Source organism: Pseudophryne corroboree, chromosome 7 (assembly GCF_028390025.1).
Source record: "Pseudophryne corroboree isolate aPseCor3 chromosome 7, aPseCor3.hap2, whole genome shotgun sequence".
In the NCBI taxonomy this organism is placed as follows: Eukaryota; Metazoa; Chordata; class Amphibia; order Anura; family Myobatrachidae; genus Pseudophryne; species Pseudophryne corroboree.
The window spans coordinates 187,339,688-187,364,675 of NC_086450.1; the positions used below are offsets into that span (position 1 = coordinate 187,339,688).

Here is a 24,988-nt window from a genome sequence, read left to right on the forward strand (position 1 = left end):
CCAAGAGGCCGCGCATCAAGCCCCGTCCAGGTAACAACCGAACCCCGAGGAGCCCGCCGCATCTGTAAACAACTGCAATTCGAAACTATCAACGAGCGGGGCCATCCAGATCCGTACACCATTGAAATCCGCCAGGACCGAAACCCACATAGCGAGGTCCTGCCTAATCTCTGCCGAGAAACGGACAAAATGGTGCGACCTGGACACCCCGGCCGTGGACCGCTCCAACTTCCGGCAAAAAACCCTGCCCATGGGAATCACCCGACAGGCAAAGTTCAAGCGACCTAAGAGGGATTGCGCCTCCCGCAAAGTAACCTTACTTCGTCCCGAGCACTGCGCAATGGACTCCCGAAGCTGCACGACCTTGTCCTGAGGCAGCCGGCACGCCCCCGCGACCGTATCGATCTCGATACCTAAAAAGGACAAGCAGGAGAGGGGCCCCTCCATCTTATCCTCGGCCACCGGGACGCCAAAATGCCCCAGCAACGCCCGCAGCGAGAACAGCAGGAAACCACAGCGAGGAGAATGCGCGGGCCCCATGCACAAAAAATCATCCAGGTAATGTGCAATCCCGCTACCTCCGCAAGAAAACTCCACGCACCAATGCAAAAAGGTGCTGAACTTTTCAAAAAAGGCACACGAAACGGAACACCCCATAGGCAGACACTTGTCAATGAAGTATTCCTCCCCGACGCTGAAACCCATGAATCAAAACGACTCCGGGTGCAAAGGGGAGCAAGCAAAAAGCCGATTCAACATCCAGTTTAGCCATGAGGGCCCCGGGGCCACAGCCCCGAACCATGTCCAAAGCATCCTCAAAGGACTGATACACCACCGAACAATATTCTGGCGAAATTGCATCGTTCACCGAGGATCCAGATGGATAAGACAAATGTTGAATGACCCGGAACTTACCCGGAGCCTTTTTGGGCACAACCCCCACCGGGGAAATAATCAAATCCTCGACAGGCGGCAGCGCAAAGGGGCCCGCCATTCTCCCCAGGCGAACCTCCTGCTCAACCTTTTCCCGAAGCACGTCGGGGAAATCCCGAGCAGACTGCAGGTTCCTGGCGGCCCGAACCAAAACCTCCCCCCACCACTGGTAAACGAAAACCCGACGCAAAACCCTCCCGCAGAAATTTAGCGTCGTCTGTGTTTGGGTACCACCCCGACCATTTTAGCATGGCCCCCAAACGAACCGGGGTCGGCGCCCTAACTAGCGGCAAGCCCCCCAGCTGTTTTTTCGGCTGGGCCCGCGGCCGCCCTGGCACCCGGTCGCCCCCCGCGGAAGCACTTGGAACCAGGGTGGGATCCGTTACATCATAAGCAAAGGTGGCGAAAACGACACCGTTGCCCGAGGGGGCACGTGGAATTGTTGAACGCGTAACACTTCCCCTTCGCCGGCGCCTGCTGCGGAGAACGGGCCGTGGCCCAAGGGCGGCGCGGCGGAGCCTCAACCGCAGGGCCGAAACTGACTCGCCGCCGCGGCCTGCGCCACAGCCGCCCTCTTAGTCACCATCTTCATATCCTGCGCTCGCGTGACCCGAAGCCATACCTCCACATCTTTGCATTCGAAGTCAATGATGTGCAGGCAATCCTGCTTCTGACGAAATTGCTTGTCATAATGCAGCCACGAATCGTCCTTAGACTGACGCTGCATGTCATGCACGAGGTGGATATACCTGATGACGTTCATGTGTTCATCAGGGCGATCCTCCAAGTAGCACGCCGCGAAGACACAGAAACCCGCCAACCAGTTGTCATACGAGCGGAAGGCCTCCGCCCCAATACCGCCCTTCGCAAGCGCTTCCTTACCTTCCCTCTTGGTGTCCTCCGTCAACGTAAAAAGGTTGACGTATTCCCCCCGTCTAATCTTCCTCCTGCAACTCTCACGCAACCCTCGCAAGACTGCCGTGCACTCGCAGCGAACCACGCCCGGCAAATTACGCCTCCTCCTTTCCCGACGGGAACTACTACTACTCTTCCGAGACCGTTTATCCCGGTGCCACGCCTCACGCTGCGCATACTTGATAGCCCTCTTCCTAGCCTTTGCGGTGCTACTAACCGCAGACTGGCACGACGAAGAAGAGGAAGAAGATCTACTTGATGTACTGCCGTACGAGGAAGAAGAGGACCCCAGCGACATAGCAACTGTATCGGCGTCCCACTCACCAGCAGGCCCGCCTACGGAAGGCGAAACGTCGGCCACGACTGGCTCCTCGTCCTGATCGCCATCCGGATCCGCACCTGAAAAAGAAGGGACAACCGCCACAGGAGCCGAAGCCCCCCCGGTGGGAATGAAAGCAGACGTCCCAGCGGGCGATGGGGTAGCGCTACCCAGCAATGCAGCGGCGGAGCCCAGACTGTGACACGCCTGTAGAAACTGCGCCATGGCGGGGCCAGAAGCACCTGGGAGAACGGCCGCGTCGACCGAAGCGGGAACCACGAGGATGGCTCCAACTGCGTCTTCACCCGTCCAGGCCGGCCTCGCCTGGGACCGGCGCTAGCCGCCCTAAGAACCCCCATTCTCTCCTGCGGTGCACCACGAGCCACAGCGCTGCCCCGGCCCTCACTGGCCCCCCCCACCGGGAGAACTCGCTGACCTCCGCCTCCAGGCATCAGCCCCCCCACCACCACCCCCGGTCCCGTACCGACACCACCAAAGGCCCCCGGGAGCCCCCCCTGCTAGAGCGAGGAGAGCGCCCAGGGAGTCCAGCAGCCCCACGACACGGAAATCGCCTGGCTTAAGGGACGGCCAATGGAAGAGCCACTGGCCCCATCCCTACAAGCAGTCCCCTCATTCTCTAGGGAGCCGTCGGTGACTCTCAGCAATGGAGGGTGCAGGGAACCCCCACCGGCTGCCAGATCCAGTTCGCCACCGGCCGCCGCCCTGTCCCCCGCCAGCCGCCGCCGCGCCGGAGTGATCCCCCCGCCGCCCGCGGCCTAGCCGGCGAAGGGGCGGACGCACGCGCCGCCGCACGCGCCCATGGACGGGCACCCGCAGCAGCGCCAGCAGGCTCAGGCCCGGGGCACCGGACGCCGGCTCCCGAGCAGGAGCTGCATCAATATAGCGGGCAGGGGGGCCAGAGGAGCGGCGGGGACGTGGCATGGCAGGCCACAAGTTCATACCCTCCAACTGTACCTTTTTAATAGGTACAGTACCTTTTTTTTTTTTTTTATGGTCTGTACCGATTTTTGGCTCTCCAAACTTCCATTGAAAGCATAGGAAAAGGGGCGTGTCCACGCTCCCCTTACCCGCGGCCACGCCACTTTTTCGGATTTGTACCGATTTTTCTGTGTAAAATGTTGGAGGGTATGCAAGTTAATCCCAGGTAATGGAGACAGAGGAGGCACAGTATAAAGCACACTGCCACAGCAGCAGCAACCTAATATTTCACAATGTGCAAGCAGCACAGCAAGGAGACAAAGGGGGGAAGAGCACTTACCCTCACCACGACAAAAGCAGAAGAGGCTGACCCAGCCCCTTTCTCAGGCTTAAGAACCCATTCCACCTACCCCCAACATTCATTCCTATTGGCTAACAATAATACTCCCATAATGCCTTACCGTCCTGCCCCCAGACTAGCTGAGGTTTAACCCACTCCTCTCCTATTCTGTCAATTCGTTCTCCAAATGTCCAGTTTCTTCCTTTCGAACACTCTCAATCTACTGCTTGATCCTCAGCCAGGCTCTCACACATACTCTCATTCTGCCTTGCTTGGACTACGGCCACTTCCACTAACTTCTCTAAGTGCTTTCTATATCTCCACTCTACGTTCTATCCTCAAATCTGCTGCTAGAGTGCTTTACTTGTGTCCTGATCACTTGTATCTTTATTCCATCTATCATGTGACTGCATGTCATCCATTGTATTACTCTAAAATTCTGCTGCTTCAAATATCTCATCCCTTATTCGTGGAACAATTGACAGGTTATTAGTTCCTCTTTAAGATGCTTCAACTGTAGACTTTTCTCTACCAACTCATACACCACCAACCCAAGCTTTCACCCTAGCCTAGCCATTTCTAGTTTCCGGAATTCTGTCACTCTCTCCTGCATCTAAATCCATTTGTGTCCATCAACTTCAACTTAAAGAAATAGCCTTTTAAATCAGTAACAATGCTGCAATGTCAGTGTATCCTGTATTACTTCTGTACATGGATTAAACTATGGCACTTGGGAATTATATGCCAAATTCCAACATTAGCTTGCAAAGTGTCTCAGTGATATAATTGGTCCCAAGAAAATTGGTAGACTGCAATTTTGCAGCTATTGATTAACACCACAAAATGTATGCCACCGTATGGAGGTGACGTTTACTTAGGATGGGTCAGAGTCATAGACAATAAGTTCCTCCTCTTTATCTTTCTGTGCAAAACTCAGGAATAGTTCATCCACTAAGGGGTCTAATCAATGCCTATCAGATCCTCTCTGACGGAAAGGATCCGACAGTTCAGTATTCAATTAGCAGGCATTTTTTTGGCCATTTTCGACAATGCTAATCCAACTTTTTTTTTAAGACGGATAAGCATTGTCGAAAATGGGCCAAAAACCTGTCGAAATTGGCCGCTAATTCGACAAAACACGTGGATCCGCGGCTAATCTGCCGATCCACGTGTTTTCCGTCAAGTCGGAAAAACGGCAACTCATTTGAATAGGTTGAATCCTGATTTGACCTAAAAAGTCGGAAACTGGCGTCTTTCCGACTTGACGACAATTCCAACTTGAATCTGAATGAAAGTGAAATGTGATTTGATAATGGTGGATTTTGCAAAGAATAAATCAAGCTGCTGAATGTACCAATTCATTTGTCTTGAGTAAATACTGTATCTTATGGCCAGTTGCCTGCAGAATCCTCGGCTAGATGCTGCAGCTTCCTGTGACCTTGACAGAGCTTGCTATCTCCCTGTGCACTTTAAAATTGAATTTTAACCTACTCTGAGTTTCTGTTTGTTCTTCCTGCATGTATTGGAGCAGTACTTAGTCTAAAGCAAAGTAAAAAATATTTGTTTAAATGCTGAGAAACACTTATTTAAATGTAAAGAAATAGTTTAGGGGATTTGTGTTGTGCGAGGTCGTGTCTAACAGTCATGACATCATTGTGTGATATCATAAGTCTCTATTTTTTTCAGTACACAGCATACATGTATACAAAGGGAAAAGTGCATGTGAAGAGGTAAAACGCTATAATGGTTTTACTCTGTGCACTACTGATCACCACCGGGGACACTCTGACCTGAGAGATCCTTTGATCTGCTGCCCACTACTGTCTTGTGACCTCCTTAGCTCACTGTATTGGGCTCGTCAGGTCACTGCGCTTAGGAGTGAGAGAGTGAAAGGGGAAACAGGTGTATCTGAACTCAGGTTAGGAACTGCTCAATGACAGCAAAATCTGCACTGGGCTCCATTGATAAATGCCTGTCGGATGAATACAGCTCTTTTAATTATTTTAAATAGGGTATAATCTTAACTACTATGCTGCTGTATATGTATCTGTCTAATGTCCCTTAGATATTTTTTAGGGCTAAAAGGAAAGCATTTCCATTTTACCAGTGTTCAGCTTGCCTTAACCTTATAACTTGATGCAGAACCTGATGCCTTAGCACGGGCTAGAACCCTACATTTCTCATCCAGCTAGTGATTGAAGTTAGAAGTGACAGTATGGATAAGGTATGTGAATAGAATTTGATTACAAGTGATAAATAGGAGAAGCGGTGCTATGACATACTGCTATATACAGGCCCCACTTCAAGCGCTGTATACAGTATAGCTCAGTACTGCCACCTAAAATGCCAACGGGTGGCTTACCTAAGGGAAGTCTTCTGACTTGTTGACATTATTCTGCAGGCTGCATTACAAGGTCTAGGCAGACATCTTCTGTTGTGTTGCCTCTGATCACTAGGGCGTATTATATATTTAAGCCAGAAGTAATGCTTCTCCTAAGCCCTATTCCCTTCTTATTTATTTCACCATCTTGAATGGTTTCTTCTAACCTTTTTAAATTGCCTTCTTTTTCTGCCCAATTTTCTGACACCTCCAACCATAAAGACTTCTTTGCTTCTCCTAATCTTTGGAACGTTATCCTTCCTTCTCCTAAATCCTCCTACAACTTTATTGCACACTGTGCTTGTATTCTGAACAATTATTAATTTTCAGTTTTTGGGACAGGGTTGTTAACCCTGTTGGGTGCTTTCCTTTTTTCCATTGCCCAGCAGATAAGGACATTTATAAGAAGATCCGTAAGTCGATTTCTGAAGTGAAATTTACAACCTGTTAGCTTCTGATATTATCTATACTAAACATGAGTGCATTTCCTATCTATGATATTGGTGCAGTGAGGATATAGATCCTGAACCTGCATATGAAGTGTACTGTACATACTATGTGTTGTTGAAGTTAATAGACTTATCATGTTTCTGACAGGTGCCTGCAGTTGCTGATCTTACGTTGACACAGTGCCCCCCAGTTACAGTGTCCAAAGCCAAGAAAAGGAAAGCAAAGGGTCTCTTCACATGATAGCCCTGCAGTCACCTGGAAAGACATGGGAAAACCAATGTATTACCTCAGTGGGCTTACTTTATATTCACCTGATCATTCTGTATTAATTTTGCTGTCAGCTTGACTCACTGCAGACGTTTGGTTTCCATTGAATAAATCGTAGCCTCCTAGTGGTCAAAAGAAGTGCTTCATTGTGTCCAGGCTTCATATCACAGGCTATATACTAGTTCTGCTTTACCCTCAGTAAACTTTACACTTCTAACTAGTGATGTGCACCGGACATTTTTCGGGTTTTGTGTTTTGGTTTTGGATTCGGTTCCGCGGCCGTGTTTTGGATTCGGACGCGTTTTGGCAAAACCTCACCGAAATTTTTTTGTCGGATTCGGGTGTGTTTTGGATTCGGGTGTTTTTTTACAAAAAACCCTAAAAAACAGCTTAAATCATAGAATTTGGGGGTCATTTTGATCCCATAGTTTTATTAACCTCAATAACCATAATTTCCACTCATTTCCAGTCTATTCTGAACACCTCACAATATTATTTTTAGTCCTAAAATTTGCACCGAGGTCGCTGGATGGCTAAGCTAAGCGACACAAGTGGCCGACACAAACACCTGGCCCATCTAGGAGTGGCACTGCAGTGTCAGGCAGGATGGCACTTCAAAAAAATAGTCCCCAAACAGCACATGATACAAAGAAAAAAAGAGGCGCACCAAGGTCGCTGTGTGACTAAGCTAAGCGACACAAGTGGCCACACAAACACCTGGCCCATCTAGGAGTGGCACTGCAGTGTCAGGCAGGATGGCACTTCAAAAAAATTGTCCCCAAACAGCACATGATGCAAAGAAAAAAAGAGGCGCACCAAGGTCGCTGTGTGACTAAGCTAAGCGACACAAGTGGCCGAAACAAACACCTGGCCCATCTAGGAGTGGCACTGCAGTGTCAGGCAGGATGGCACTTCAAAAAAATTGTCCCCAAACAGCACATGATGCAAAGAAAAAAAGAGGCGCACCAAGGTCGCTGTGTGACTAAGCTAAGCGACACAAGTGGCCGACACAAACACCTGGCCGATCTAGGAGTGGCACTGCAGTGTCAGGCAGGATAGCACTTCAAAAAAATTGTCCCCAAACAGCACATGATGCAAAGAAAAATGAAAGAAAAAAGAGGTGCAAGATGGAATTGTCCTTGGGCCCTCCCACCCACCCTTATGTTGTATAAACAGGACATGCACACTTTAACGAACCCATCATTTCAGCGACAGGGTCTGCCACACGACTGTGACTGAAATGACTGGTTGGTTTGGGCCCCCACCAAAAAAAGAAGCAATTAATCTCTCCTTGCACAAACTGGCTCTACAGAGGCAAGATGTCCACCTCATCATCATCCTCCAATTCCTCACCCCTTTCACTGTGTACATCCCCCTCCTCACAGATTATTAATTCGTCCCCACTGGAATCCACCATCTCAGGTCCCTGTGTACTTTGTGGAGGCAATTGCTGCTGGTGAATGTCTCCACGGAGGAATTGATTATAATTCATTTTGATGAACATCATCCTCTCCATATTTTCTGGAAGTAACCTCGTACGCCGATTGCTGACAAGGTGAGCGGCTGCACTAAACACTCTTTCGGAATACACACTGGAGGGAGGGCAACTTAGGTAGAATAAAGCCAGTTTGTGCAAGGGCCTCCAAATTGCCTCTTTTTCCTGCCAGTATACGTACGGACTGTCTGACGTGCCTACTTGGATGCGGTCACTCATATAATCCTCCACCATTCTTTCAATGGTGAGAGAATCATATGAAGTGACAGTAGACGACATGTCAGTAATCGTTGGCAGTTCCTTCAGTCCGGACCAGATGTCAGCACTCGCTCCAGACTGCCCTGCATCACCGCCAGCGGGTGGGCTCGGAATTCTTAGCCTTTTCCTCGCACCCCCAGTTGCGGGAGAATGTGAAGGAGGAGATGTTGACGGGTCACGTTCCGCTTGACTTGACAATTTTCTCACCAGCAGGTCTTTGAACCTCTGCAGACTTGTGTCTGCCGGAAAGAGAGATACAACGTAGGTTTTAAATCTAGGATCGAGCACGGTGGCCAAAATGTAGTGCTCTGATTTCAACAGATTGACCACCCGTGAATCCTGGTTAAGCAAATTAAGGGCTCCATCCACAAGTCCCACATGCCTAGCGGAATCGCTCTGTTTTAGCTCCTCCTTCAATGTCTCCAGCTTCTTCTGCAAAAGCCTGATGAGGGGAATGACCTGACTCAGGCTGGCAGTGTCTGAACTGACTTCACGTGTGGCAAGTTCAAAGGGTTGCAGAACCTTGCACAACGTTGAAATCATTCTCCACTGCGCTTGAGTCAGGTGCATTCCCCCTCCTTTGCCTATATCGTGGGCAGATATATAGGCTTGAATGGCCTTTTGCTGCTCCTCCATCCTCTGAAGCATATAGAGGGTTGAATTCCACCTCGTTACCACCTCTTGCTTCAGATGATGGCAGGGCAGGTTCAGGAATGTTTGGTGGTGCTCCAGTCTTCTGTACGCGGTGGCTGAATGACGAAAGTGGCCCGCAATTCTTCGGGCCACCGACAGCATCTCTTGCACGCCCCTGTCGTTTTTTAAATAATTCTGCACCACCAAATTCAATGTATGTGCAAAACATGGGACGTGCTGGAATTTGCCCAGATGTAATGCACGCACAATATTGCTGGCGTTGTCCGATGTCACAAATCCCCAGGAGAGTCCAATTGGGGTAAGCCATTCTGCGATGATCTTCCTCAGTTTCCGTAAGAGGTTGTCAGCTGTGTGCCTATTCTGGAAAGCGGTGATACAAAGCGTAGCCTGCCTAGGAACGAGTTGGCGTTTGCGAGATGCTGCTACTGGTGCCGCCGCTGCTGTTCTTGCTGCGGGAGGCAATACATCTACCCAGTGGGCTGTCACAGTCATATAGTCCTGAGTCTGCCCTGCTCCACTTGTCCACATGTCCGTGGTTAAGTGGACATTGGGTACAACTGCATTTTTTAGGACACTGGTGAGTCTTTATCTGAGGTCTGTGTACATTTTCGGTATCGCCTGCCTAGAGAAATGGAATCTAGATGGTATTTGGTACTGGGGACACAGTACCTCAATCAAGTCTCTAGTTGGCTCTGAATTAACGGTGGATACCGGAACCACGTTTCTCACCGCCCAGGCTGCCAAGGCCTGAGTTATCTGCTTTGCAGCAGGATGACTGCTGTGATATTTCATCTTCCTCGCAAAGGACTGTTGGACAGTCAATTGCTTACTGGAAGTAGTACAAGTGGTCTTCCGACTTCCCGTCTGGGATGACGATCGACTCCCAGCAGCTACAACAGCAGCGCCAGCAGCAGTAGGCGTTACACTCAAGGATGCATCGGAGGAATCCCAGGCAGGAGAGGACTCGTCAGACTTGCCAGTGACATGGCCTGCAGGACTATTGGCTTTCCTGGGTAAGGAGGAAATTGACACTGAGGGAGTTGGTGGTGTGGTTTGCAGGAGCTTGGTTACAAGAGGAAGGGATTTAGTGGTCAGTGGACTGCTTCCGCTGTCACCCAAAGTTTTTGAACTTGTCACTGACTTATGATGAATGCGCTGCAGGTGACGTATAAGGGAGGATGTTCCGAGGTGGTTAACGTCCTTACCCCTACTTATTACAGCTTGACAAAGGCAACACACGGCTTGACACCTGTTGTCCGCATTTGTGTTGAAATAATTCCACACCGAAGAGCTGATTTTTTTTGTATTTTGACCAGGCATGTCAATGGCCATATTCGTCCCACGGACAACAGGTGTCTACCCGGGTGCCTGACTTAAACAAACCACCTCACCATCAGAATCCTCCTTGTCAATTTCCTCCCCAGCGCCAGCAACACCCATATCCTCATCCTGGTGTACTTCAACAGTAACATCTTCAATTTGACTATCAGGAACTGGACTGCGGGTGCTCCTTCCAGCACTTGCAGGGGGCGTGCAAATGGTGGAAGGCGCAAGCTCTTCCCGTCCAGTGTTGGGAAGGTCAGGCATCGCAACCGACACAATTGGACTCTCCTTGGGTATTTGTGATTTAGAAGAACGCATAGTTCTTTGCTGTGCTTTTGCCAGCTTAAGTCTTTTCATTTTTCTAGTGAGAGGATGAGTGCTTCCATCCTCATGTGAAGCTGAACCACTAGCCATGAACATAGGCCAGGGCCTCAGCCGTTCCTTGCCACTCCGTGTCGTAAATGGCATATTGGCAAGTTTACGCTTCTCCTCAGACGCTTTTAATTTTGATTTTTGGGTCATTTTACTGAACTTTTGTGTTTTGGATTTTACATGCTCTCTACTATGACATTGGGCATCGGCCTTGGCAGACGACGTTGATGGCATTTCATCGTCTCGGCCATGACTAGTGGCAGCAGCTTCAGCACGAGGTGGAAGTGGATCTTGATCTTTCCCTATTTTAACCTCCACATTTTTGTTCTCCATTTTTTAATGTGTGGAATTATATGCCAGTATCAATAGCAATGGCCTACTACTAGATATACTGCGCACAACTGAAATGCACCACAGGTATGGATGGATAGTATACTTGACGACACAGAGGTAGGTAGAGCAGTGGCCTTCCGTACTGCTGTATATAGTATACTGGTGGTCACTGTGTCAGCAAACTGCAAAACTAAAATGCAGCACAGGTATAGAATGTAGATGGATAGTATACTTAATGACGACACAGAGGTAGGTACAGCAGTGGCCTTCCGTACTGCTATATATAGTATACTGGTGGTCACTGTGTCAGCAAACTGCAAAACTAAAATGCACCACAGGTATAGAATGTAGATGGATAGTATACTTAATGACGACACAGAGGTAGGTACAGCAGTGGCCTTCCGTACTGCTATATATAGTATACTGGTGGTCACTGTGTCAGCAAACTGTAAAACTAAAATGCACCACAGGTATAGAATGTAGATGGATAGTATACTTAATGACGACACAGAGGTAGGTACAGCAGTGGCCTTCCGTACTGCTATATATAGTATACTGGTGGTCACTGTGTCAGCAAACTGCAAAACTAAAATGCACCACAGGTATAGAATGTAGATGGATAGTATACTTAATGACGACACAGAGGTAGGTACAGCAGTGGCCTTCCGTACTACTATATATAGTATACTGGTGGTCACTGTGTCAGCAAACTGCAAAACTAAAATGCACCACAGGTATAGAATGTAGATGGATAGTATACTTAATGACGACACAGAGGTAGGTACAGCAGTGGCCTTCCGTACTGCTATATATAGTATACTGGTGGTCACTGTGTCAGCAAACTGCAAAACTAAAATGCACCACAGGTATAGAATGTAGATGGATAGTATACTTAATGACGACACAGAGGTAGGTACAGCAGTGGCCTTCCGTACTGCTATATATAGTATACTGGTGGTCACTGTGTCAGCAAACTGCAAAACTAAAATGCACCACAGGTATAGAATGTAGATGGATAGTATACTAATGACGACACAGAGGTAGGTACAGCAGTGGCCTTCCGTACTGCTATATATAGTATACTGGTGGTCACTGTGTCAGCAAACTGCAAAACTAAAATGCACCACAGGTATAGAATGTAGATGGATAGTATACTTAATGACGACACAGAGGTAGGTACAGCAGTGGCCTTCCGTACTGCTATATATAGTATACTGGTGGTCACTGTGTCAGCAAACTGCAAAACTAAAATGCACCACAGGTATAGAATGTAGATGGATAGTATACTTAATGACGACACAGAGGTAGGTACAGCAGTGGCCTTCCATACTGCTATATATAGTATACTGGTGGTCACTGTGTCAGCAAACTGCAAAACTAAAATGCACCACAGGTATAGAATGTAGATGGATAGTATACTTAATGACGACACAGAGGTAGGTACAGCAGTGGCCTTCCGTACTGCTATATATAGTAAACTGGTGGTCACGGTGTCAGCAAACTGCAAAACTAAAATGCACCACAGGTATAGAATGTAGATGGATAGTATACTTAATGACGACACAGAGGTAGGTACAGCAGTGGCCTTCCGTACTGCTATATATAGTATACTGGTGGTCACTGTGTCAGCAAACTGCAAAACTAAAATGCACTACAGGTATAGAATGTAGATGGATAGTATACTTAATGACGACACAGAGGTAGGTACAGCAGTGGCCTTCCGTACTGCTATATATAGTATACTGGTGGTCACTGTGTCAGCAAACTGCAAAACTAAAATGCACCACAGGTATAGAATGTAGATGGATAGTATACTTAATGACGACACAGAGGTAGGTACAGCAGTGGCCTTCCGTACTGCTATATATAGTATACTGGTGGTCACTGTGTCAGCAAACTGCAAAACTAAAATGCACCACAGGTATAGAATGTAGATGGATAGTATACTTAATGACAACACAGAGGTAGGTACAGCAGTGGCCTTCCGTACTGCTATATATAGTATACTGGTGGTCACTGTGTCAGCAAACTGCAAAACTAAAATGCACCACAGGTATAGAATGTAGATGGATAATGGCCCTCATTCCGAGTTGATCGCTAAGTTTTTCGGTCGCACAACATATTCGCAAAGTTGCGTTAATGTAGTAAATATGCGAACCTCCGCCCCCAACGTATTTTTGCACATTCGTACGCAGTATTACACAAAGTGGGCGTACGCCAAATGACATCGCAGTAATGCGAAACCATCGCAGCATTGCGAAATCATCGCAATAACACATACTTAATCGTAAAAATACTAAGTTTGAGTATATTTACAAAGTTTTGCGTAAAAGTGCACACTTTTAAGGTAAAACGCACAAAAATGTTTTTTTGGCCTATTAAGTGCAATGACACCTTTCCTTTTAAAGACCACAAGCCCTTTTCAATTACGAACCCAATTAGTGTAATGATTGATAATGTTCCAAAACAATTAAGTGTGAGAATAAAAAAAAATTAACACTTTGTTGCCATAATTGGCCATCAACATGTCAAAGTGTAAAATTTTTTTTTTTTTTTTTTCACTTTTTTAATTTTTAAAGGTGTTGTTTGTGAATGAAGGTGTTTACATGTTTCTTAACACAATAATCTCCTTTTTTTTTTGGTAAAAATGTAACGTTAGATGTGTGTAATTTTTTGTACAAAACAAATTCTGCCTGCCAATCTGCTGATCCTTTTTTGCATTAATAAACACAACACCCGGTTAACTTTAATCAACTTTTTTATTTTTGTATTTGTTAATATTTTTTTTTTTTTACAAATCAAAGAATACAACTCAAGCAAATTTTTGCAAATGGTCCACACAATCCATCATTCCTTGCAGGTGTTGGCGCATGGTGTAAAGTATCCCTGAAAAACTTGTGGGATCTCCAACTGCAACATCTGAAATTAAGATGCAACACAAACATTAATAACTTAATTACATTACTTATTAGCCAAGCAAGGCGCAAAGCACACTTAAATGCTGGCATGTCCAAACTGCTGGACTCCAGCTGTTGTGAAACTACATATACCAGCATGCCTTTACACAGTTTTGTGGTCAGGGAATGGCAAAGCTGTGTCAGGGCATGCTGGGATGTGTAGTTTCTCAACAGTTGGAGTGCCGCAGTTTGGACAGGCCTGCTTTAATGGCAAAGTTACTACATCCTGCCTGTTTTATGGTACAATCATTAGCAGAACACACAAGCCTGCTCAGCCTTTTTATCAGATTTTAAAGTGTTCCAGACCATGTGTTACATTTACTACTATGTGAGTTATATTTAAGATGGAACGTTGCCCATAGCAATCAAGCAAAAATATGATTATTATATTGTAGAAGTGGATCCCAATTTTTTAAGTATAATCTTATTGGTTGCTATGTCCGACATCCCATGTTAAAGATAACTACCATCTTCGTCAATGTGACACCATGTTGGCATTCATTCCCATTTGTTGTTTTATTTGTTTTTTATTTTTAGTGGGTTGGTCCTGCATCATCACACTGCATATCCACATCTTCAGAAGGCCAACATATCATAGCATTCCCACACTCCATGAAAGCTGCCCTTACTAAATAAGTGCAAACATGTTTGACTCGAACACTTATTAATTTTGAGAATGTAACTTTCACACAAAAAAACAGTGTGTCATTAGGCTGCATAACAAAGTGAAGCATGTGATTTTTAAGTGTAAATATTCAGACTACACAGGCCCAAGTGTAAAAGGCAAACATACTAAACTCCACTCAGGTCTAACTGTTTCCCAGAAAAAGTAACACATATAAACCCTGTTCTCCTGGCAACCCTGGCTACCTAATGAGTGTCAACCTAGAGTGGACACACAAAACATTGCACACATACACACTGTACATATAATGACACTCACAAATATGTAAAGGCAACATGTACACCATGATGAAATTTTTAAATATTTTTCCAGGGTCCAAGAATTCAAACAGTACAACACTGCATGTTTTGGCATTGTAAGTGTAAGTGGGTAATCATTTTTTTAAAAATTAAAATATACTTACTTTCCACGGCAACATCCAGACTCCCGGAACGTTCGGCAGGGGCTTCCTCTGCCCATTCACTTGGTGGGGATGTTGGCTGGATGGGGGAAGGCGGCTGGATGGGGGAAGGAGGAGGGATTGGGGAAGGAGGAGGGATTGGGGAAGGAGGAGGGATTGGGGAAGGAGGCTGGATGGGGGAAGGAGGCTGGATTTGGTCCGCAATTTCAGAGGGGGGGTCTGATTGAGAGGGCGAGGGGGGCGGAGAAAAAGTTAAAGCAATAGAGGGTGAGGGTGGTTCAGATTGTGATGTTGATTTTGAAGGAGAAGGGGTATGGGAAGGAGGAGAAGGGGTCCCAGAAAGAGATGGAGAGGTGTGGTGAGAAGGGGAATGTAAAGTGGAGTGGGCCAGGGAAGCTGATGGGGCCTGGGAAGATGAGGGGGACTGGGAAGCTGAGGGGGACTGGGAAGCTGAGGGGGAGTGAGAAGGGGAGGGGGAGTGAGAAGGGGAGGGGGAGTGAGAAGGGGAGGGGGAGTGAGAAGGGGAAGGGGGTGGGGAGTTTTGCCGTTGTTGTTGTCCTAGAATGATAATATTGTTCAAATTGTTCAAACATGATAAATTACATAGTAATCAATTTGTTTTATCAATGTTCTGTTCATTGTTAAATTATTTGTTTTGTTCCAAAGAAAAGCAAACATGTTAAGATCCTCTTCATGTTGGCCACAGCAAACAAAATGAGTCTAAAATTTAACTTTGAAGCTCATTCCTTAATCTAGGCAATTGAGTCATAGTGATTGGTCTCGGCAACATCACCAGATTACTATTCAAGGCACCTTATTATATAGCCTGCACTGATCAAGTATTGTGGATTAATTTCCTGCCTGCTTCTTATTTTTTGTAAACATGCACTTGTTTGGTGTTACTTTGCTACAGTCAGTACTGTTTTACCTAACCACACACAGTGTCCTAATTTCCATAAAAGGGCATTGCAGGTTGCAATTAGCCTACCACTTACTGTAAAATGTCTGCAAATCCAAGGGGTTTACAGCAGGTATTTAGTAGGCAATTGGCCAAAAGCATGTGCAGTGCAGGGGTGGCAGATATAACATGTCCCGAGAGAGTGTTTTTTTTTTTTATAATTTAAAATTATGGCCAGGGTAAATACATGCTGCTTTATTTTAGCCTTGCAAATTTTTGCACCTGATTTAACACACCCCACCCAAAACTTACTCTCTCTGCACATGTTACATATGCTTCCCCTGCAGTGCTCATTGTATTTAACAATTGTTACTTAAATTACGGAAGGCCAAAAATTGGAAAATAACACATTAGCACAATTTAGTGCAAAAAACTTATGTAAGGTAACTTACTTCGTGTATGCAGCGCACGGATTTGATGGCGGATCTCCGCCAACAAATCTGGAGTCCGCCTACGGAGATCACTCCACCTCCTTTCGAGCTGGATGATTGTCCGCCTGCTGCGGACTCGCGTCCGCAGCAGGCGGCGGACCTCCGCGTAGGCCTCGCGCTTCACCCGATTGGGGATGAAGCGCCCAACGCGGCCTACGCGGCGGTCCATCACCGCAACCAGCACGCGGAGCTCCCGCCTGGTGAACGGTGCTGCACGCATCATGGCAATGGCGTTTTCCTTATTTGGGCATATATTTATAGTGTCTGTTAGCATGTGATTGGTCAAAAATCTATGTTGTCATTTCTATTAACTTTATTGATCTTTGCAATGCTGTGAAAAGCAGAGTGTTATTTGGCACGAGCGTAAAAACGCAATAGCAGAAGCGAAAATGTTTGGTACACAAATTTAAGCAAACAAAACACACACAGAGACACAGACTTTAGTTACAAATACTAAACATATCTGTGTACTCACCACAGTTCGTGTGATCATTCAGCTGGACAGTCACAAAGTGTGAAACATTGAGTATCATTTGTTTGTGTGTTTGGTTACATAATCAGGATTTGATGATATAAAACAAATAAGGACACTATTTAGCAACATTACAGTATTTAAATTTCAAAATAAACATTGTAAGCTTAACGTGTTTTTGTATTTTGAACCAAAAACAATTACACATTCCAACACCACAAAATCCGTACCCAATCACTTTACAAGATCATACAAATTGAAATCATGGTTTATAAAACAGAAGCATACTGTGTTGTATTATTTGGGCAAATATAAAATATATAAACACTATACCTGAAATATTCTGCTACAATTCTTGCCCTCACTTGGCTCCCCCTCCGTGTCACACTCCCCCCACCGAAGCGTGGCACAACCCCTGGCTCCTCATCAGGCAATTCCTCTGCCTGAGGAAGCTCTACACTACTCCTTACCGCGATATTATGGAGTATTGCGCACAGGACCACTATTTTACTTGCCATCTCCGGCGAATACATGATGTCGCCACCAGTGCGGTGGAGCACACGAAACCGCCCTTTCAGGACACCAATTGTGCGCTCCACCAGCTGCCTAGTGGCAGTAAGCGCGGAGTTAAATGCCATCTGTGGTCCTGGCCTGGGATTACGGTAAGGAGTCATGAGCCAGGGGGTGCAAGGATATCCACGGTCTCCTGTTGGAATAAAAGCAAAAATTTAGATCTTAAAATTTTAAATTTTTTTTTTTTTTTAATCAAAAATATTTGAGCAACAACTCACCCAATAACCACATGTCTGGTCGTTGACTTGATCTTAATCTCTGCCATATCCCTGATTGTCTAATGACATACGCATCATGGGAACTTCCAGTAAACTTTGCGTTCAGGGAAAGGATCTGGAGGGATGGCCCACAAACAACCATTACATTCAGAGAATGAAACAGTTTCCTGTTTCTATAAATTTCTTCATTATGTTTTGGTGGCTGAATAGCTACATGTGTGCCATCCACAACCCCAATAACATGTGGGAAGCGACTACCACCTTCCGCAAATTGCCGCTTCACCACATCTAGGGCACCAACATCCAAAGGCATAGCAATAAATTGCTTAACACGCTTGAGGAAAGCCTGGCAGACACGTCGCAGGACCTTACTGAACTGGCCCTGCGACATGCCAACCAGGGGGTATATTTACTAAGCTCCCGATTTTGACCGAGATGCCGTTTTTTCTTCAAAGTGTCATTTTGGTTAATCTCGGTCATTTACTAAACACTAATCACGGCAGTGATGAGGGCATTCGTAATTTTTTGCAAGTTCAGGTAAAAAATTACGAATGAATACACCATCGGTCAAAACGCGGCTGTTTAAGTATGAATCTCGGTCATTTACTAAGAAGTGCAAAGCCAAAAAAGAACAAACACTGCCGTGAAAAATTACAACTCGTAAAAAAGTGCTAAAAAAAAACAGAACTTTTTTTTTTATTCGTGATTGGATAGGCATGCACGGATCCATGAGATCCGTGCATGTATATCAGTGGGAAGGGGTGGGAAAGTGCTTATTTTTTCAAAAAAAATTGCGTGGGGTCCCCCCTCCTAAGCATAACCAGCCTCGGGCTCTTTGAGCCGATCCTGGTTGCAGAAATATGGTGAAAAAAATGACAGGGGTTCCCCCATATTTAAGCAACCAGCATCGGGCTCTGCGCCTGGTCCTGGTCCCAAAAATACGGGGGACAAAAAGAGTAGGGGTCCCCCGTATTTTTAAAACCAGCACCGGGCTCCACTAGCTGGACAGATAATGCCACAGCCGGGGGTCACTTTTATATAGTGCCCTGCGGCCGTGGCATCAAAAATCCAACTAGTCACCCCTGGCCGGGGTACCCTGGGGGAGTGGGAACCCCTTCAATCAAGGGGTCCCCCCCCCCAGCCACCCAAGGGCCAGGGGTGAAGCCCGAGGCTGTCCCCCCCCATCCAATGGGCTGCGGATGGGAGGGCTGATAGCCTTTGTTGTAAAATAAAAGATATTGTTTTTAGTAGCAGTACTACAAGTCCCAGCAAGCCTCCCCCGCATGCTGGTACTTGGAGAACCACAAGTACCAGCATGCGGCGGAAAAACGGGCCCGCTGGTACCTGTAGTACTACCACTAAAAAAATACCCAAAAAAACACAAGACACACACACCGTGAAAGTATAATTTTATTACATACATACACACATACATACATACATACTTACCTTATGTTCCCACGCAGGTCGGTCCTCTTCTCCAGTAGAATCCAAGGGGTACCTGTTGAATAAATTCTACTCACCAGATCCAGTGGTCCAGGCTCCTCGGCAAATCCAGGGATAATCCACGTACTTGAATAAAACAAAAAAACGGTTGCCCGACCACGAACTGAAAGGTGACCCATGTTTGCACATGGGTCACCTTCCCACGAATGCCAGAAACCCACTTTGCCTTCTGGCTAAGTGGGTTTCTTCAGCCAATCAGGGAGTGCCACGTTGTAGCACTCTCCTGATCAGCTGTGTGGTCCTGTCCTCACTGACAGGCAGCACACGGCAGTGTTACAATGTAGCGCCTATGCGCTACATTGTAACCAATGATGGGAACTTTCTGCCCTGCGGTTGACCTAAAGTGACGTCACCGCTGAGCAGAAAGTTCCCATCATTGGTTACAATGTAGCGCATAGGCGCTACATTGTAACACTGCCGCGTGCTGCCTGTCAGTGAGGACAGCAGCACACAGCTGATCAGGAGAGTGCTACAACGTGGCACTCCCTGATTGGCTGAAGAAACCCACTTAGCCAGAAGGCAAAGTGGGTTTCTGGCATTCGTGGGAAGGTGACCCATGTGCAAACATGGGTCACCTTTCAGTTCGTGGTCGGGCAACCGTTTTTTTGTTTTATTCAAGTACGTGGATTATCCCTGGATTTGCCGAGGAGCCTGGACCCCTGGATCTCGTGAGTAGAATTTATTCAACAGGTACCCCTTGGATTCTACTGGAGAAGAGGACCGACCTGCGTGGGAACATAAGGTAAGTATGTATGTATGTGTGTATGTATGTAATAAAATTATACTTTCACGGTGTGTGTGTCTTGTGTTTTTTTGGGTATTTTTTTAGTGGTAGTACTACAGGTACCAGCGGGCCCGTTTTTCCGCCGCATGCTGGTACTTGTGGTTCTCCAAGTACCAGCATGCGGGGGAGGCTTGCTGGGACTTGTAGTACTGCTACTAAAAACAATATCTTTTACAACAAAGGCTATCAGCCCTCCCATCCGCAGCCCATTGGATGGGGGGGGACAGCCTCGGGCTTCACCCCTGGCCCTTGGGTGGCTGGGGGGGGGGGACCCCTTGATTGAAGGGGTTCCCACTCCCCCAGGGTACCCCGGCCAGGGGTGACTAGTTGGATTTTTGATGCCACGGCCGCAGGGCGCTGTATAAAAGTGACCCCCGGCTGTGGCATTATCTGTCCAGCTAGTGGAGCCCGGTGCTGGTTTTAAAAATACGGGGGACCCCTACTCTTTTTGTCCCCCGTATTTTTGGGACCAGGACCAGGCGCAGAGCCCGATGCTGGTTGCTTAAATATGGGGGAACCCCTGTCATTTTTTTGCCCATATTTCTGCAACCAGGATCGGCTCAAAGAGCCCGAGGCTGGTTATGCTTAGGAGGGGGGACCCCACGCATTTTTTTGGGGGATTTTACATTGTTTAATTAAAAATAAAATAAAAAAAGAACCCCAGCACGGATCACACAGATCCGGCCGAGATTGATTGTAAAAAAAAACGGCAGTGTTTTGCTAATCACTGCCGTAAAATTAGGTAAAAAAAAACGAATGACATCGACATCGGAAGAAAAGAAAAACACGAATACGACAGCTTAGTAAATCCATCGTAATAAATTCAAAAAGTTGCAGTTTTACACTGTCGATGTCATTCGTGATTGAACTTTGACCTATTTTCGGAAATTACGAATGTTAGTAAATGTACCCCCAGGTCTCCAACCACATGCTGGAATGATCCTGTGGCCAAAAAATGTAACACTGCAAGGAATTGTGTCAATGGTGGTATTGCTGTAGGATACCGAATTTCAGACTCCAGATCACTCTCTATTATGGAGAGAGTGTCTAGGATTAGATGTGGTGGCAGCCGATATCTACGCACCACCACATCATCTGGCATCCCAAAAAGTCTGACACGGGTTCTGAAAATTGGTGGCCTAGCACGCCTCCGTTGCCTTGGTTGATGAGGAGCCGGCTGTGGTTGTGGGGCTGGCGGTTGGGGTGGGAGTGCTGGCGTGGGTTGGGGAGGTAGGGCTTCTGCCGCAATATGTATTGACATCACACACTTTTTGGAGAGAATGTTAAGAAATGTAAAAAAAAAATAATTCAAAGTTTTCCAAAATTTTACACAATAACTGTTTTTACAATTGTGGTGTCAACTTACTGCAGGAGCGTACATTTTTTCTGTGTTGAATTCATGTCCAAAATGCAAAAATAAAAAGCAAATAAAACTAAATTTAATATTTGGATATAAAAAACATATATTAATGCAAAAAAACTTTATTTAAAAAAAAAAACCAAAAAAATAAGAAATTTAGTACCTAGTCCAGGAAAGACAAGCACTACTTTGCAGATCAATCCTGGAAAACCCAAACACTTTGTTTAGCAAACTTTAAAAAAAAAAAAAAAAAAACTTTTAACAAACACAAACAAGCACCAACACAGGCCAAGGACACTTACCTGCTCCTAAAGAAATAAAGTCTTGTTTTTGTGGACCACACCCAAAAATGAATACAAAATTGGTTTTTCTCAACAAAAAATAAACTCCTACAAGAGAACACAAATGACAGTCAAAAACAGCATACAGACACTTCCAACAAACAAGCTCCAACACAGGCCAAGGACACTTACCTGCTCCTAAAGAAATAAAGTCTTGTTTTGTGGACCACACCCAAAAATGAATACAAAATTGGTTTTTCTCAACAAAAAATAAACTCCTACAAGAGAACACAAATGACAGTCAAAAACAGCATACAGACACTTCCAACAAACAAGCTCCAACACAGGCCAACGACACTTACCTGCTCCTAAAGAAATAAAGTCTTGTTTTTGTGGACCACACCCAAAATCGAAAATAAATTTGCTTTTTCTCACCAAAAAGTAAACTCCTACAAGAGAACACTAATGACAGTCAAAACAAAGAAGCACGGGAATATTTTCACAAATGGACTTGCAAAATATATATGTGTTATAAAAATTAAAATATTAAAATGTATTAAAAAAACTTGCCAACACAAAAAAATACAAAAAAAAACAGAATACTCACAAACGAAAATACGCACAAAAAATGCCACTGTCTATATTCAAAACGCAAAGAAAAGGACAAAGGTATGCTTGACAATTACTCACTCTGCCAATTCCACTATCACCTTCCCGCACAAGCCAACAACTCAAACGCCAAACTACCAACACTTACAGCATGCACAGTAGGCCCTTAAATAAGCAGTGCAATCATTAAACAGAATAACAGTGTACACCTGTGTGAATTAACGAGTCGCACGTAGGTATATAAGCGCACACACCTCGGCGTACACACGTCATCACAAACATGGCTTCTCGTGAGCAAATCGCAGCAGAGATAGACCGCATTGCAGAGCAGCAGATGGCATTGCAGAAACAACGGCTAGAGTGTCAAAGGCGCTTGTTAGAATACGCCTCTGCGGAGGTTGATGCAGGACCTAGTACTCTGCAAATTTCTGCTTCTGAACCTCAACAATTGAGTGTGGATACCCTGCCACACACACATAGTGAGCAAACTGAGGGAGAATTGACTTTAGCCACACAAACACAGCAGACAGAAGCTGCTAGTGAGGAGGAAGATGGAGATGACCAACCTGAAGAAACCTCACAGGCTACCTCCAGACGGAAAAAAAGACAGCCTGCATTCACTAAGAGGGAGTTGCGTGTCTTGGTCACGCAGGCCATGTCCAAAATACATAGGGGCCCCAAAAACATGGGGGCTGCTTCCAAAGAACGCATCTGGAGAGACATCACAAAATCTGTGAATGAAGTTGGCTCTGTCGTCAGAACATCACAGGAAGTGAGACGACGGTAAGTGCATCTTGACAATCCTTTTTCTGTGCTAAGTTGCATAAAAAATGTAGTTACATGTCATGTTATGTCTAGCAAACACAAGCAGAACATGTGTGCTATATATTTACTTTGAACAATAAGAAGACTCAACTTTTTCCCTCTTTCACAATATTTATGTAGGTGGGCCGACTTCAAATCCCGCCTGAAGGCAAAGAGGGCTGCGGAGTGGAATGCCTCAAGGGCAACAGGGGGGGGACCACCTGTCGCTGTGGAGTTTACTGACTTGGAGGAGATGGCGATGGCCTGTGTGAGTTATGAGGAGGGCCAAGGGGTGTCTCATATGGACACGGACCTGCCTGAGATTCTGACGGGACATGACTTGGAAGGTAAGTTTACACATGTATTTGTCTGAAATTTGAACTGTATTAATAATCTTAAACTAATTTTGACTCCAACTTTTCCCCCACACATTCTTCTATTTGCTTGCCACAAAACACAGCACAGGGGGGTGAACAGTTTGAGTCACAGGCCGGTTATGTGGTTGAGGCTGAGGTGGAGGGACCTAGTGGGTCTGCCAGTGTGGGCCAACAAAACCCACCTATGCAGGTTCCTACTGGCCCCCCCACCCAACCCTCTGCTATCCCGGAGATCCTGCTTGAAATTGCTAGGTATGGTGAGAGCCTAAACACATTTCAAGACGGGGTCATCCGGGAGGTAAGCCAGATAACTGTCCGGCTCACTGAGATCCGAACCTGTGTTGAGCAAGGTGTTGCTCAACTCTGCCAAAGTCTGGCAGAGATCAGGCAGGCCCAAGAACAACTGGCCTCCTCAAACCAAAGCCTTGCAACTAACATCTTGCAAGGGCTCCAGGCCATCGCTGTCTCCCTTGCCCACAGTGGCAGAGAGCCAACCACATCGGCTCCCTCCCCTGCCCCTGCCCAGGAAGAACAGGACACTGGGCAGGCCCAACGAAGGTCACTCCGCAGACCAAGCAAAGAAGATCAGCCTCAGGCGGGGCGAAAAAGAAGAAAGTGATGTCTCTCCAGATGGGCAGCACCCATGTTTTTGTAGTTGCCTCTATGTTATTTTGGATTTGGCTTGTGTGGCCAGAATGGATCACTCCCTCTTAGTGAAATGACTTTTTTCTGTTTGGAGGAATTGTAGCCTGTGAGTTTCTTTTAAAAAACAACAGAGCCATCTTCCTCTCACTAGTGTGCTGTGTATTGTTGTGTTTGTGTGGTGGATACTAATTATTTCTCAGTTTGTGTCAAATTTTTGTGTGGCAGGGTGTGAAATATGTTGAATTTATGAATTTATAAGATACTTTTGTCAGAAGCAGAAATTTGCAGAGTACTGAGTTCTGCTATATAATTTTTGTCAGTGCCATCTGCTTGGTGCTTGGTCTATCTCTGCCTGTGAGACTCATGTGGAGCCATGTTTAAATGTTGGATAATATTATTACTGTAATAAAAAAAAAAAAAAAAAAATGTGTGCAATTTCTTGAAGGTAATGCATTAGCAAAATCTTAGTTACCAAAAGATTAGGTCAACATATAGACACTTGGTGACCAATCTGCTAATTCTCCTTAAAATTAAACAAAAATGTTAAAAAAGGTATGTTTTGCACCACACTTTAATGTCCATATTAATAAAACAGACACGACAACTTGATAAAATATCTTTGGACAACATGACATCATTGAAAACATTGACAGATGTTAAAAACATATATTATTGTGACTTTTAAAAATAAAACATAGTGTATGCGGCATTATGTGGGTGTTGGTTAATTAATCAGAATGTTGCAGAATTATATAACTTTAAATAAAAATGTAACTTGTTTGTATTTAGTAGTCTAACACACATTAAAACATTTCGTCACAATGCTTACACACCAAGTTAAACACAAATAACAACCTTATTTAACAGTGTGTGAGATTAATATGTGAGTAGAATAAACATGTAATGTGTGTTCAGTCAATTGCTGGTTGGTAACTTTCATGTGCTCAGTA

General features: G+C 45.7%; 2 protein-coding genes across 2 annotated transcripts in view; one reads left to right on the forward strand and one right to left on the reverse strand.

Moving 5' to 3' along the window:
- NHEJ1 (non-homologous end joining factor 1) overlaps positions 1 to 6,681 on the forward strand; it is a 529,484-nt gene extending 522,803 nt beyond the window's left edge. The window contains exon 8 of the mRNA XM_063933877.1: positions 6,424 to 6,681. Within this exon, the coding sequence (XP_063789947.1) occupies positions 6,424 to 6,516 (93 nt within the window). The 3' untranslated portion in view covers positions 6,517 to 6,681. The remainder of the gene's footprint in view (positions 1 to 6,423) is intronic.
- Positions 6,682 to 13,791: 7,110 nt separating this feature from the next.
- Positions 13,792 to 18,068, reverse strand: LOC134944929 (putative nuclease HARBI1). Its single transcript, XM_063933878.1, has 5 exons — positions 17,673 to 18,068; positions 17,215 to 17,587; positions 16,885 to 16,906; positions 15,024 to 15,578; positions 13,792 to 13,897 (listed from the first exon to the last, which is right to left on the reverse strand). The coding sequence occupies exons 1-3, from the start codon at positions 18,061 to 18,063 to the stop codon at positions 16,903 to 16,905; spliced, it is 768 nt and encodes a 255-aa protein (XP_063789948.1). The 5' UTR covers positions 18,064 to 18,068; the 3' UTR covers positions 13,792 to 13,897; positions 15,024 to 15,578; positions 16,885 to 16,902.
- Between the last annotated feature and the right edge of the window lie 6,920 nt (positions 18,069 to 24,988).